At 38.9% G+C, this 15,400-nt stretch overlaps 1 protein-coding gene across 1 annotated transcript in view; it reads right to left on the bottom strand.

Annotated features, from left to right (window-relative positions):
• Positions 1 to 15,400, bottom strand: part of LOC138324151 (uncharacterized) — a 77,843-nt gene that overhangs the window by 6,891 nt on the left and 55,552 nt on the right. Inside the window, exon 4 of the mRNA XM_069269236.1 lies at positions 3,933 to 4,131. Within this exon, the coding sequence (XP_069125337.1) occupies positions 3,933 to 4,131 (199 nt within the window). The remainder of the gene's footprint in view (positions 1 to 3,932; positions 4,132 to 15,400) is intronic.

Genomic DNA, 15,400 nt, shown 5'->3' with positions numbered 1-15,400 from the left:
TGAATTTTATCATCAAGGAATTAATTAATTTTAACATTAAGGAATTAATGAATTTTGACATCAAGGAATTGATGAATTTTAAAATCAAGGAATTGATGAATTTTAACATCTAGGAATTAATGAATTTTAACATTAAGGAATTGATGAATATTAACATCAAGGAATTAATGAATTTTAACACCAAGGAATTAATGAATTTTATCATCAAGGAATTAATTAATTTTAACATTAAGGAATTAATGAATTTTGACATCAAGGAATTGATGAATTTTAAAATCAAGGAATTGATGACTTTTAACATCAAGGAATTAATGAATTTTAACATTAAGGAATTGATGAATTTTAACATCAAGGAATTAATGAATTTTAACATCAAGGAATTGATGACTTTTAACATCAAGGAATTGATGAATTTTAAAATCAAGGAATTGATGAATTTTAACATCAAGGAATTAATGAATTTTAACACCAAGGAATTAATGAATTTTATCATCAAGGAATTAATTAATTTTAACATCAAGGAAATAATTAATTTTGAAATCAAGGAATTGATGAATTTTAAAATCAAGGAATTGATGACTTTTAACATCAAGGAATTAATGAATTTTAACATCAAGGAATTGATGAATTTTAACATCAAGGAATTAATGAATTTTAACATCAAAGTATATATATGTAAATTGTCAAAATAAAGGAATTACAAATTTTAAACAGTTTGAATGTAAAGGAACTGTAAAGGTTTTACAACAAATTTTAAAGCTAAGTTTGAAAATAAAACAAGAGGCCCATGGGCTTTAACGGTCTTCTGACTCATGGCACAAAACAACAAAGTCACAGTATAAAGTAGTGTTTAACAATTAATTTAAACAATACAAGGAACTCCTGAGTTGAATATATAAGTTTCTGAAATATGTAAATGTCATTTGTTGAACAAACTTGGTAGCCCTTGATCTATATATGGTTGTAACCCATTCAAGGATTAAAGAGGAGTCAGATTTTAAAGCCAAATATCAGCAAAACTCTTTTTGTACTCAATTTTGGACCCCCGCTGTTCTATCCCCATGGGTCTTACCTCGGTCCTTTATAAAATATGATTGGACCTAACTCTTTTATATTCCTTCCCATATGACGTCTATTTTTTTTAACAGGGAATCATTAATTTTAATATTTATGATGAGTTTAACATGTGGTAATGAAAAGACACATATGCTTCATGTTTCAAATTACAAAACATTACTTATTCTAATCAGTCATGCAATTGCCATGATATTGAAACAAGAGGCCCAGAGGGCCTGTATCGCTCACCTGGTTTGTAATGCAAAGTAATATTCTGGATACAGGTTCATTGTTTATTTTCTGAAGAAATTTGAATATTTACCTCTAATTCCCCTCTTGGGCCCCACCATTCCTGCCCCCTGGGGGTCAGAGCCAAAATTTATACAAGCTCTGTTCCCCTTCCCCCAAGGATGTTTGTGGCCAAATTTGGTTATAATCCATGCAGAACTCTATGACTAGTAGCGATTTATAGGATTTACCTTTATTTCCCCTATTGGGCCCCGCCCCTCCTGCCCCCAGGGGGTCAGAGCCAAAATTTATACAAGTTCTGTTCCCCTTCTCCCAAGGATGTTTGTGGCCAAATTTGGTCACAATCCATGCAGAACTCTAGGACAAGTAGCGATTTATAGGATTTACCTTTATTTCCCCTATTGGGCCCCGCCCCTCCTGCCCCTGGGGGGTCAGAGCCAAATTTTATACAAGTTCTGTTCCCCTTCCCCAAAGAATGTTTGTGGCCAAATTTGGTTACAATCAATGAAGAACTCTATGACTAGTAGCGATTTATATGATTTACCTTTATTTCCTATATTGGGCCCCGCCCCTCCTGCCCCCAGGGGGTCAGAGCCAAAATTTATACAAGTTCTGTTCCCCTTCTCCTAAGGATGTTTGTGGCTAAATTTGGTTACAATCCATGCAGAATTCTATGACTAGTAGCGATTTATAGGATTTACCTTTATTTCCCCTATTGGGCCCCGCCCCTCCTGCCCCCGGGGGGTCAGAGCCAAAATTTATACAAGTTCTGTTCCCCTTCTCCAAAGGATGTTTGTGGCCAAATTTGGTCACAATCCATGCAGAACTCTAGGACAAGTAGCGATTTATAGGATTTACCTTTATTTCCCATATTGGGCCCCGCCCCTCCTGCCCCTGGGGGGTCAGAGTCAAAATTTATAAAAGTTCTGTTCATCTTCTCCTAAGGATGTTTGTGGCCAAATTTGGTCACAATCCATGCAGAACTCTAGGACAAGTAGTGATTTATAGGATTTACCTTTATTTCCCCTATTGGGCCCCGCCCCTCCTGCCCCCGGGGGCTCAGAGCCAAAATTTATACAAGTTCTGTTTCCCTTCCCCAAGGATGCTTGTGGCCAAATTTGGTTACAATCCATGCAGAACTCTATGACTAGTAGCGATTTATAGGATTTACCTTTATTTCCCCTATTGGGCCCCGCCCCTCCTGCCTCCGGGGGGTCAGAGCCAAATTTTATACAAGTTCTGTTCCCCTTCCCCAAAGAATGTTTGTGGCCAAATTTGGTTACAATCCATGAAGAACTCTATGACAAGTAGCGATTTATAGGATTTACCTTTATTTCCCCTATTGGGCCCCGCCCCCCTGCCCCCGGGGCTCAGAGCCAAAATTTATACAAGTTCAGTTCCCCTTCCCCCAAGGATGCTTGTGGCCAAATTTGGTTACAATCCATGCAGAACTCTAGGACAAGTAGTGATTTATAGGATTTACCTTTATTTCCCCTATTGGGCCCCGCCCCTCCTGCCCCCGGGGGCTCAGAGCCAAAATTTATACAAGTTCTGTTTCCCTTCCCCAAGGATGCTTGTGGCCAAATTTGGTTACAATCCATGCAGAACTCTATGACTAGTAGCGATTTATAGGATTTACCTTTATTTCCCCTATTGGGCCCCGCCCCTCCTGCCCCCGGGGGGTCAGAGCCAAATTTTATACAAGTTCTGTTCCCCTTCCCCAAAGAATGTTTGTGGCCAAATTTGGTTACAATCCATGAAGAACTCTATGACTAGTAGCGATTTATATGATTTACCTTTATTTCCTATATTGGGCCCCGCCCCTCCTGCCCCCAGGGGGTCAGAGCCAAAATTTATACAAGTTCTGTTCCCCTTCTCCTAAGGATGTTTGTGGCCAAATTTGGTCACAATCCATGCAGAACTCTAGGACAAGTAGCGATTTATAGGATTTACCTTTATTTCCCCTATTGGGCCCCGCCCCCCTGCCCCCGGGGCTCAGAGCCAAAATTTATACAAGTTCAGTTCCCCTTCCCCCAAGGATGCTTGTGGCCAAATTTGGTTACAATCCATGCAGAACTCTATGACTAGTAGCGATTTATAGGATTTACCTTTATTTCCCCTATTGGGCCCCGCCCCTCCTGCCCCTGGGGGGTCAGAGCCAAAATTTATACAAGTTCTGTTCCCCTTCCCCCAAGGATGTTTGTGGCCAAATTTGGTCACAATCCATGCAGAACTCTATGACTAGTAGCGATTTAAAGGAAATGTTGACGGACAGACAGACGGACGGACGGACGGACGGACGACGGACGACGGACGCCGCGCCATGGCATAAGCTCACCGGCCCTTTGGGCCAGGTGAGCTAAAAATCTGTTAATTCTAACTAATATGTCAAAAACTATTTCTAGACATTTATACAAATTGATACAATTAGCAAAAATATTAGATAATCCTTTTATAATATAAGCACACAAGATTACTATGCTTTTCTCTTTAAAACTCTGGATCAAACATTTTATGTTATAACTTGATGGATATCAATACTTCATGATTTTGACTTTTTGCTTTATTTCTCACACTTTTGACAATTAAAAGAGGCCTAAAGTATTATGAGTTTCTGAGTAACTTACCTGCATGTGCCTTGGTGAGGAGTTTTCTATCGGATGCTGAATAACAGGCTATGTCACTAGAAAACCTGATATTGTCCTCAATACACATCTCATGGCTTAAAGATCCAATACCAGAATCACCTGAGGGACGTCGGTGCTTCTCTAGATGGGAAAGACTATCTTCAGGCTCAGCAATTATTAAAACAACCTCCAGTGGCTCCTGTCAATTATATTCAAGGATTAAGGAGGAATTAGATTTGAAAGCCAAATTTCAGCAAAGCTCCCATTTTTGGATCCCCGCCGTTTTATCCCCATGGGTCTTACCTCGGTCCTTTATAAAATATTATTGTCCTCAACTAAAGTTCCTCCTTCTGAGCCCCGCCCCTCTAACTCGTTTATATAATATATGATAATCCTTCCTCTATGATGTTTTACACAAAATATGCATGAAATCCACTGAAGGGTTAAGGAGGACTAGGATTTTAAAGCTAAAACAAGTAAGTCACACTGGGTTTTGGGCAAGTCAGGCGCAGGAGCTTTTGTCTTTGTGCACTGACTGTGACGTTGGGCGACGACTGATTTTCCTTTGATATCCGGCGGCACAGCCTTTGATGTAGCTTGTGGGTGCGAGGGTTATACCGTCTTACTTTCTGAAGCATGCTGTCAATTCATGAGCTGTCCTATTTTTAATGAAAAATTTAAAAATTTCTTCCGAATCTTCCTTCTTTAAAGCAAGTACTAAACAGTGTGAAATTTTCTTTGGTATTTCTTTTGACTTGATAATAGTTTAATTATCTGTTGAGAAAAAATGGTTTTTATTCTCGGTTTATAGACATCGACCGTGGTGTTTAGTAGTGTTTACAAAGGGATAGTGACGAATCCTTTTCAATTATAAATCCGTGGTCGTGGTTTGGTGGGTTTTTCTTCATTTCTATCAGAGATTTAGATAGTAATAATTAAATTATCTATGTCTCTGTTTCTATCTATTCAACATTTTTTTGTATGAAAAGTATTTCCAGTAAATACAGAGGATTCCGCTTATTTGAATAAGTCATTTTCCAGAAGAAAATATGCAAATAACCGGAGTATTCGAATAGGCGGTGATGGCATTTTGCACCTCCGTTTGACCCCACACATATGTACATTATATGTGAACAGGCAAATAGATTTCGTTTTGTTTACTTGATAACGAACAACAAGTAATTATTTTCGAAGATGTAAATCGATTTTAATTGTTTAATAACAAAAAATATTTCAATATTAGATTCTTGTTTACGTTAGATCGCCATGTGAATCTTTGAGAAACAGCTAAAAGATCGATATCAAATGCAATAACTAAACAGGATTGAATTTGTGTCTGCAATTCAAACCTAAATAATAAACAAATTTACGCACATTTGCCTGGCAAAATGAACTTACGATCGTGATTAAACTTCAAAGTGCCGATCAACTAGGCCTAGCAGTGTTGTTTTGACACATGTGTATGAATTCGAAAATGGTGGCAGGTGATGAAGCCATGCATTCACTGAATTTTGAAGTAGCAATGAAACAACGTAGCAAGTATCTTTTGTATCCTACATACGAAACTTGCGGTAGTCATTGCACGCCGACTTTGCATGCTTTTATGTCTCGCTCAACGTCATGCTTGATACGCACATGTCTGTCGTAGTCAACAAGACTCTGGTTTAACGTGACTACTCATGGATGGCGATTGTTGTAAGGAAGCATGGTATCTCCAACCGATCGCGAACTAAGGTACGTTACATTACGTTACGTTAATAAATAAACATATTTGAAAGTGCAAATGCTTTAATTAGATGTTTGAGTCAGTGATTACACTAAAGTAATGATCTACCGCTGCTGATGTAAATCCTAACAGCGTCGAATACCTTTGCAGATTCATGCATAAAAAAACAAGCCATATGATAACGATAATCTGTCACCATGATGATTTCGCTAAAAATATATTGCAAAATTGAAAAATATTCGATTTAATTTTTAGAATTTCACAAAATTTCACAAATATTTTATTCAAATAACTGGAGGTCACGGAAAAGTCTATTCAAATACACGAAGTTGAAAAACAAAGATAAAGAAGGAAAAAATAAAGACCGCAGAATTTTATGCAAATAACCGAAATATTCAAATAACCGTTATTCAATTATGTGGAGTCCTCTGTAGTCCATTAAGTGTTCTAGATTTTTTTGTCTACTTTTAAGTTCTTGTTTCAGATGTCGTAGGATCAGAGCTGAAGAAAACATTATGAAATTGCTACTGCCAAAGATTTATATTCGTTTTGAAACCAATAAAAAAGTTCATTATATTATTTGTCGTAAAACTTCATTTCTGTCGACAGGTATCGGATTGGCCATGTTTCATCGGCGAGTACCAAGGTGAGGTGATCGACATCACAAGTTTCATAGCGCAAAGATATTTTAATAACGAAAACCAAAGACTTAGATATAAAATATATTATTATAGCCAAGTCTCTACGAAAACCTCCTGTATAAATATAGACCCTTAGTACTAGTTACTATATGTTACATCCGTATTCTTAGGTTAGTATATTCACGTCCAAATTTTTCAAGCTAACCAGTCACTTCTAGTTGTGTTCAAGTACCTAACACAAATGCGATCACTCCACAAGCTAACTTTGGACCATATCAAATCGATATGTTGCATCATCAAGGTCACTATGTCATCGCGAAATATTAGCTCTAAAACAGTATGAGACAAATCTTCATGGTCGTGTTAGAAGTCCCCCTTCAAAATTGTGAAGATAGACAACTAAGCCCACAGAAAAAACGACTCCCAACTGGGCCCCAAGGTTATTTAAGGGCCGCTTGTTACTGAAGTCAGGTAGCTGTCAAGATTCAGTAAGAGAAGTGATGACAAGGCGCGGAGTCAATTAATACCAATCAAGATACCCTGGTTATGTGATTGGGTAATGGTATTCATGACATAGCCCATGAGGCACAGTGACATTTTTCATAAAGAATAATGTTCATTTTTCAGACAATTTTAAATATTATAGCCATGCAGTCAGCTGATACGACTTCTTTAATTGACTATTTGTAGACTTCTTTCAATTAATTGTATACAGATAAACAAAAGATGTAATGTCGTCCACGTGTTCTCACAGCATGTCATCACTCAACTACTGTACTAAATGATACTGATTTAACGGAGCAGTGATTTTAAAAGTAGTATGCAGTTTTGACAAAAACAATAATGTATTCAAGGGCTTTATGCAGCAGATTTTGGACCTAGAAGATATGACGAATATGGACTCACAATTTTTTTTACCGTGGAAGGAATTTTAGCACGCATGAAGATATTTATGGATTGTATCGATTGAACACGCAAGGATAAAGTTGTAAATCTACCAAAAAAAGTACAGCTAAACCATCCATGTCATCTGTTTTAATTATTCTCATTAATTTGATGTGTTTTGTCGAACTACATGAAACGCTAAATGCTTTTAAAACCACTTTTTACCTGATTGTTTATAATCGGCCCGCAGGTTGAATCATTTAGATTGATCAAAGATCGTATAAAACTTGAAATAAAAAAACAAATGAACTTTGTATATCAAGGATGTATGACAGTTGAAAAAGAAAGATTGGGAAACTATAGAGAGAGTAATTAGAATTGATATAGGCTATAGTTAATTGTTAAAGCAGTTTAGATGACCAGGACCACACATAGGGTCATTAGGACTCAAAGTTTTTTTTTGTTTTGTTTTTAGTTTTACGTCCTATTAACAGCCAGGGTCATGTAAGGACGTGCCAGGTTTGTTGGTGGAGGAAAGCCGGAGTACCCGGAGAAAAACCACCGGTCAGCGGTCAGTACCTGGCAACTGCCCCACATGGGATTCGAACCCGCATCCCAGAGGTGGAGGGCTTGTGGTAATATGTCGGGACATCTTAACCACTCGGCCACCGCGGCCCCTAGGACTCAAAGGGGTCAGGAGTGTGAGAAAGTGTCTGTGAGGTGTCTATGGACAATAGTGTGAGGATGCAAGGTTCATTTAGAATAATTCAGTGTACATGTAATCTTGGTCCAGAGACAGGACAGTAGGGTCATCAAAAGACATGTGAAGTGAAATGTAGCCACACCTCCTAAAGATGTAATTAACCAATAGAATTTGAGAATTTAGATAGATAGATTAATGACAGATATAATATGAATAGGAAAGAGATAGACAGAGATAGAAGGAGATCAGAGAGAGAACATGTTGACAGGGGGAGATGACAGAGTGACAGATACAATGGATAGTAAGATATAATTCCCCAGGTAGTGGTGATGATGAAGGAAGTACATGTATACAAACGAGTATGGAGTTGAAGTATGAGATAACACCTGAACTGTAATAATGATATACCAACAAAAAGAAGAATAAAACTATTAGAACTGGATTTACAGACTCTGTGTCTTCCTCCACAGTACAAAAATATATAATCACCATGCAATCAAAAGAAAACCATAACACCAAGAATCGATCCGGTCATATTTGATGTGAGAATCCGGGTATGGTCAAAAGTACTATAGCAAACATTTGACCAGTGATGGAGAAATTTAAGGAAGAGATGAACACCAGGACATAGTTAACAAAAATATGAAAATGTCATAAAGTTAAGAAGGGGATAGAAGATGAACATGTCAGTATCTGAAATATTGACTGCCAAGGAGGAAGCAAACTTTCCTTAGTTTAAAAACAGCAGAGACAAAAGATGAAGACAGGAGAAACATTTGAATACAACTTAAAAGGACTGCAGAGATATTAAGGAAAAAAGTAATATTCAAAATTGTGACAATGTCAATGGACTAGACATCATGTTGGTAAAGAAGACCCTAACAAACGGATGCTAGATGTTAACAAGAGGCCCATGGGCCTTAACGGTCATCTGACTCATTGCACAAAACAACAAAGTCACAGTATAAAGTATTGGTTAACGATTAATATAAACAATACAAGGAACTCCTTAGTTGAATATGTAAGTTTCTGAAATAGGTAAATGTCATTCGTTGAACAAACTTGGTAGCCCTTCATCCATATATGGTTGTAACCCATTTACGAATTTTAAAGCCAAATTTCAGCAAAGCTTCCATTTTGGACATCCGCCATACTATCCCCATGGGTCTTAGCTCGGTCCTTTATAAAATATGATTGTCCTCACCTAAAGTTCCCCTTCAGAATCAATTAAAACCCCTATAGACCAATTTTCCTTGAGATTGGAGACCGAAATCTGAAAACAGGAAGTGGGCCAGCTAAATTTAAGAAAATTTGCCCTTTTGGGGCCCCACACCTCAGCCCCTAGGGGTCGGACCAGACTCATATATATAAAATAGGATTGTCCTTCCCCAATGATGTTTCACACCAAATATGGATGAAATCCATCCAAGGATGAAGGACTAGTAGGATTTTAAAGCTTAAATTAAGAAAATTTCCCCTTTTTAGGCCCCGTCCCTCTGCCCCTAGGGGTCGGACCAGGCTCATTTATATAAAATATGATTGTCCTTCCCCAATGATGTTTCACACCAAATATGGATGAAATCCATCCAAGGATGAAGGAGGAGTAGGATTTTAAAGCTTAAATTAAGAAAATTTCCTCTTTTGGAGCCCCGCCCCTCTGCCCCTAGGGGTCACCAGGCTCATTTATATAAAATATGATTGTCCTTCCCCAACGATGTTTCACACCAAATATGGATGATATCCATCCAAGGATGAAGGAGAAGTAGGATTTTAAAGCTAAAATTACGAAAATTTGCCCTTTCGGGGCCCCACCCCTCAGCCCCTAGGGTTCGGACCAGGCTCATTTATATATAATATGATTTTCCTTCCCCAATGATATTTTACACCAAATATAGATGAAATCCATTCAAGGATGAAAGAGGAGTAGGATTTTAAAGCTTAAATTAAGAAAATTTGCCCTTTTGGGGCCCCACCCCTCAGCCCCTAGGGGTCGGACAAGGCTCATTTATATAAAATATGATTGTCCATCCCCAATGATGTTTCACACCAAATATGGATGAAATCCATCCAAGGATGAAGGAGGAGTAGGATTTTAAAGCTAAAATTAAGAAAATTTGCCCTTTTGGGGCCCCACCCCTCAGCCCCTAGGGGTCGGACAAGGCTCATTTATATAATATATGATTGTCCATCCCCAATGATGTTTCACACCAAATATGGATGAAATCCATCCAAGGATGAAAGAGGAGTAGGATTTTAAAGCTAAAATTAAGAAAATTTGCCCTTTTGGGGCCCCACCCCTCAGCCCCAAGGGGTCAGACCAGGCTCATTTATATAAAATATGATTGTCCTTCCCCAATGATGTTTCACACCAAATATGGATGAAATCCATTCAAGGATGAAGGAGGAGTAGGATTTTAAAGCTTAAATTAAGAAAATTTCCTCTTTTGGGCCCCATCCCTCAGCCCCTAGGGGTCGGACCAGGCTCATTTATATAAAATATGATTGTCCTTCCCCAATGATGTTTCACACCAAATATGGATGAAATCCATCCAAGGATGAAAGAGGAGTAGGATTTTAAAGCTTAAATTAAGAAAATTTGCCCTTTTGGGGCCCCACCCCTCAGCCCCTAGGGGTCGGACAAGGCTCATTTATATAAAATATGATTGTCCATCCCCAATGATGTTTTACACCAAATATGGATGAAATCCATCCAAGGATGAAGGAGGAGTAGGATTTTAAAGCTGAAATTAAGAAAATTTGCCCTTTTGGGGCCCCACCCCTCAGCCCCAAGGGGTCGGACCAGGCTCATTTATATAAAATATGATTGTCCTTCCCCAATGATGTTTCACACCAAATATGGATGTAATCCGCTCAAGGGTTAAGGAGGAGTAGGCTTTTGTATAAATAGTCTTACGCACGACGCACGGCGCACGGCGCACGACGACGGACGAAACACGATGACAATAGGTCATCCTGACCTTCGGTCAGATGACCTAAAAATTAATAGGAATTATGGGACAATATGGCCAAAACATGAAGTGCCCAAACTCACGAAAAGGAGGATGCTAGCTGTGACCATCAAGTTGCTCTACAACAGGAACTGGCAGCTCAAAATGAAGCAGACGGGAAATGTACAAAATTGAATTGTATGTTTAAAAAGGGAACATTGTGAAAAATGACAAGACCCAGGATAATACAATGAGATGGAACCAGATCGTCTTTGTGGTGAGTACAGGCATTTTGCGAGAAAATGTAGGTTCAGAAACTTTGTGTTATCAGTAATAGAAGGGTCACATTAAAGCCAGTTTAGAAAACCTGTAACATAGAAATCCAAAATCTAGATAGGCAAAGTGATAGAAATGTAATTTACGAAATATTAGGACATAATTAATTGTAAAAGTAGTGGAGAAAAAAAAATATTTAAAGGATAGAATCAAATAAGGTCAAAACCATCAGTCATTTCAAAAAGCAAAAGTAATTAGTCCCTAATCATGAATAAGAGTATACCACCAATTATTGAGGAAAAAGGCTGCAAGATAAAAATAAAACGCTAGGAAAGTTAAACAAAAAGTAAGCAAGAAAAGTGGAAAAAAATAGTAAAAGAAAACAAAATCCAGTTCTAGAAAAGTTTTGTGAATAAGGTAGAACACAAAAGAAGAAAAAGAAAGACTCATGTAAATGATTATATAGAGTGATACACAAATTAAAAGGCAATGCAGTAAGTGAATAGAGAAGGAATGTAGGTTGTACATTTATGTACAGTAAATAATACAGAGCTTCTAAAGACTTCAGTCCTTTTCTTTTCTGATTGAGTATTATAAACTTATCTTTTTGGTAGATTATTTATGTTCTCTAGTCTAGTCGATAATAAATTAGGCCGCACTATTAGGAACTTTGGTATTATTATTTTTTTTTCTTGGAAAATGTAAATATGTGCTAGGAATATAGTTTATGGTCCATAAAGGAAAGATTATGGTAATGAGAGCCCCTTGAACGGTACATTTAGTATTAAAAACTGTACTTGATATGAATCTTTTTCTCAAGGAATACTGTAACCTAGAGGATAGGTTAGGTATTGGTAGTTGTCAGGTAGATAGCTACTTCTCATAAGCATACTGATGTGCAATGGGAAGCTTTTTATAATGTTATGACCCAGAATAACAGAAATGAGAAACCAGCAGCTAAATTCAAAACACAATTTAATTATATATACAATATTATACAGAGATGGTTTACAATATCTAAAGTAATTGGTGGTGGTACAAGAGTAATACGATGATTTAAAGTGTTACTTATCTGTATGCGAATGTCCTGGTATAATCCTTGATCCTTCCAGGTTTCAAATTAACAATAATCAAAAATCCACGAGGAAAATGAATGTCCACAGATGATTTGTAAAGTTCCAGGCAATATGAGTAAATCCACACAAAGTGTTGTAATAATCCACAGATAAAGTCACAATAGCTCTCCCAATAGAATCTAATATGGCGCTGTACAATTCTTGATATGTCTAATTACAGGTCTTATTACAGTTCTGATTAGCCTTGGGCAGCTGGAGTATATATAGCTAAACCCTAATTCAAGAATATTGGAGAACCTTCTACTTCTAGAAATATCTAACTAAAAGCAGTAAACAAATAAACACACATAACTTTCTGGAAATAGATCATTCTAGATCTCTACTTAAAATCAACATGTTTACAAACATATTTGTTTATACATGATTATATTCTAGAAAGTTCTATAACCTAGATTAATGATATGACCTTTATAGGATGTATTGATAAAACAAGAGGCCCAGAGGGCCTGTATCGCTCACCTGGTTTGTAATGCCAAGTAATGTTCTGAATACAGGTTCATTGTTTCTTTTCTGAAGGAATTTTAATATTAACCTCTAAATCCCCTATTGGGCCCCACCCCTCCCGCCCCCAGGGGGTCAGAGCCAAAATTTATACAAGTTCTGTTCCCCTTCTTCCAAGGATGTTTATGGCCAAATTTGGTCACAATCCAAACAAAACTCTAGGACAAGAAGTGATTTATAGGATTTACCTCTATTTCCCCTATTGGGCCCCACCCGTCCTGCCCTCGGGGGGCCAGAGTCAAAATTTATACGAGTTCTGTTCCCCTTCCCCCAAGGATGTTTGTGGCCAAATTTGGTTACAATCCATGCAGAACTCTATGACTAGAAGCAATTTAAAAGATTTACCTCTATTTCCCCTATTGGGCCCCGCCCCTCCTGCCCCCAGGGGGTCAGAGCCAAAATTTATACAAGGTCTGTTCCCCCTCCCCCAAGGATGTTTGTGGCCAAATTTGGTTACATTCCATTCAGAACTCTATGACTAGTAGCGATTTAAAGGATTTACCTCTATTACCCCTATTGGGCCCCGCCCCTCCTGCCCCCGGGGGACCAGAGCCAAAATTTATACAAGTTCTGTTCCCCTTCCCCCAAGGATGTTTGTGGCCAAATTTGGTTACAATCCATGCAGAACTCTATGACAAGTAGCGATTTAAAGGATTTACCTCTATTTCCCCTATTGGGCCCCGCCCCTCCTGCCCCCAGGGGGTCAGAGCCAAAATTTATACAAGGTCTGTTCCCCCTCCCCCAAGGATGTTTGTGGCCAAATTTGGTTACATTCCATTCAGAACTCTATGACTAGTAGCGATTTAAAGGATTTACCTCTATTACCCCTATTGGGCCCCGCCCCTCCTGCCCCCGGGGGACCAGAGCCAAAATTTATACAGTTCTGTTCCCTACAAATTGTTCAGAACTATGTTTAAAGATTTCCCTATTCCCTTCCGCCCCTCTGCCCCGGGGTCAGGCCAAGGATATTTGTGGCCAAATTTGGTTACATTCCATTCAGAACTCTATGACAAGTAGCGATTTAAAGGATTTACCTCTATTACCCCTATTGGGCCCCGCCCCTCCTGCCCCCGGGGGGTCAGAGCCAAAATTTATACAAGTTCTGTTCCCCTTCCCCCAAGGATGTTTGTGGCCAAATTTAGTTACATTCCATTCAGAACTCTACGACAAGTAGCGATTTAAAGGATTTACCTCTATTTCCCCTATTGGGCCCCGCCCCTCCTGCCCCTGGGGGATCAGAGCCAAAATTTATACAAGTTCTGTTCCCCTTCCCCCAAGGATGTTTGTGGCCAAATTTAGTTACATTCCATTCAGAACTCTATGACTAGTAGCGATTTAAAGGATTTACCTCTATTTCCCCTATTGGGCCCCGCCCCTCCTGCCCCCGGGGGACCAGAGCCAAAATTTATACAAGTTCTGTTCCCCTTCCCCCAAGGATGTTTGTGGCCAAATTTGGTTACATTCCATTCAGAACTCTATGACTAGTAGCGATTTAAAGGATTTACCTCTATTTCCCCTATTGGGCCCCGCCCCTCCTGCCCCCAGGGGAACCAGAGTCAAAATTTATACAAGTTCTGTTCCCCTTCCCCCAAGGATGTTTGTGGCCGAATTTGGTTACAATTCAGGTAGAACTCTAGGACAAGTAGCGATTTAAAGGATTTACCTCTATTTCCCCTATTGGGCCCCGCCCCTCCTGCCCCTGGGGGACCAGAGCCAAAATTTATACAAGTTCTGTTCCCCCTCCCCCAAGGATGTTTGTGGTCAAATTTGGTTACAATCCATGCAGAACTCTAGGACAAGTAGCGATTTAAAGGATTTACCTCTATTTCCCCTATTGGGCCCCGCCCCTCCTGCCCCCAGGGGGTCAGAGCCAAAATTTATACAAGGTCTGTTCCCCCTCCCCCAAGGATGTTTGTGGCCAAATTTGGTTACATTCCATTCAGAACTCTATGACTAGTAGCGATTTAAAGGATTTACCTCTATTACCCCTATTGGGCCCCGCCCCTCCTGCCCCCAGGGGACCAGAGCCAAAATTTATACAAGTTCTGTTCCCCTTCCCCAAAGGATGTTTGTGGCCAAATTTGGTTACAATCCATGCAGAACTCTATGGCTAGTAGCGATTTAAAGGAAATGTTGACGGACGGACGGACGACGGACGGACGGACGGACGGACGGACGGACGACGGACGCCGCGCCATGACATAAGCTCACCGGCCCTTCGGGCCAGGTGAGCTAAAAAGCTATAGGAGTTATCTCCCTTATCTCATAACTACATGTATTTAGTGTCGTACATAACAATAAGCAAAGAGAAATTAAGAGTTCATGCATGAACCAAGTTGAGAAAAGATAAATTACTACAGTTATTGTCTCATGGGCAAGTTAAGTCTTGAGTATAGGAAGTTGTAACTTTCTAAAATACTTGTAATGTAGGAAACTACAAAAGAAGTTTGAGGGAAAGCAGACCAATATTTGAAATTGGCTGGCATGTGACACCTTATCATTAGACGATAAACATGTGCCTCCATGTTAGGAGGAAGTCAAAGGAAAAATTTTCTTATGACATAGTCTTTGTTTTTATCATTATAAGTCTACTTTGCTTAATTGTGTCATATGGAACCTACATATACTGCATGTGCAATATGCTAGTAGTCA

This window comes from Argopecten irradians, chromosome 5 (assembly GCF_041381155.1).
Source record: "Argopecten irradians isolate NY chromosome 5, Ai_NY, whole genome shotgun sequence".
Lineage (NCBI taxonomy): Eukaryota > Metazoa > Mollusca > Bivalvia > Pectinida > Pectinidae > Argopecten > Argopecten irradians.
Note: the sequence above shows the minus strand (reverse complement) of the source record. Positions and strands in the feature narration are given on the sequence as shown.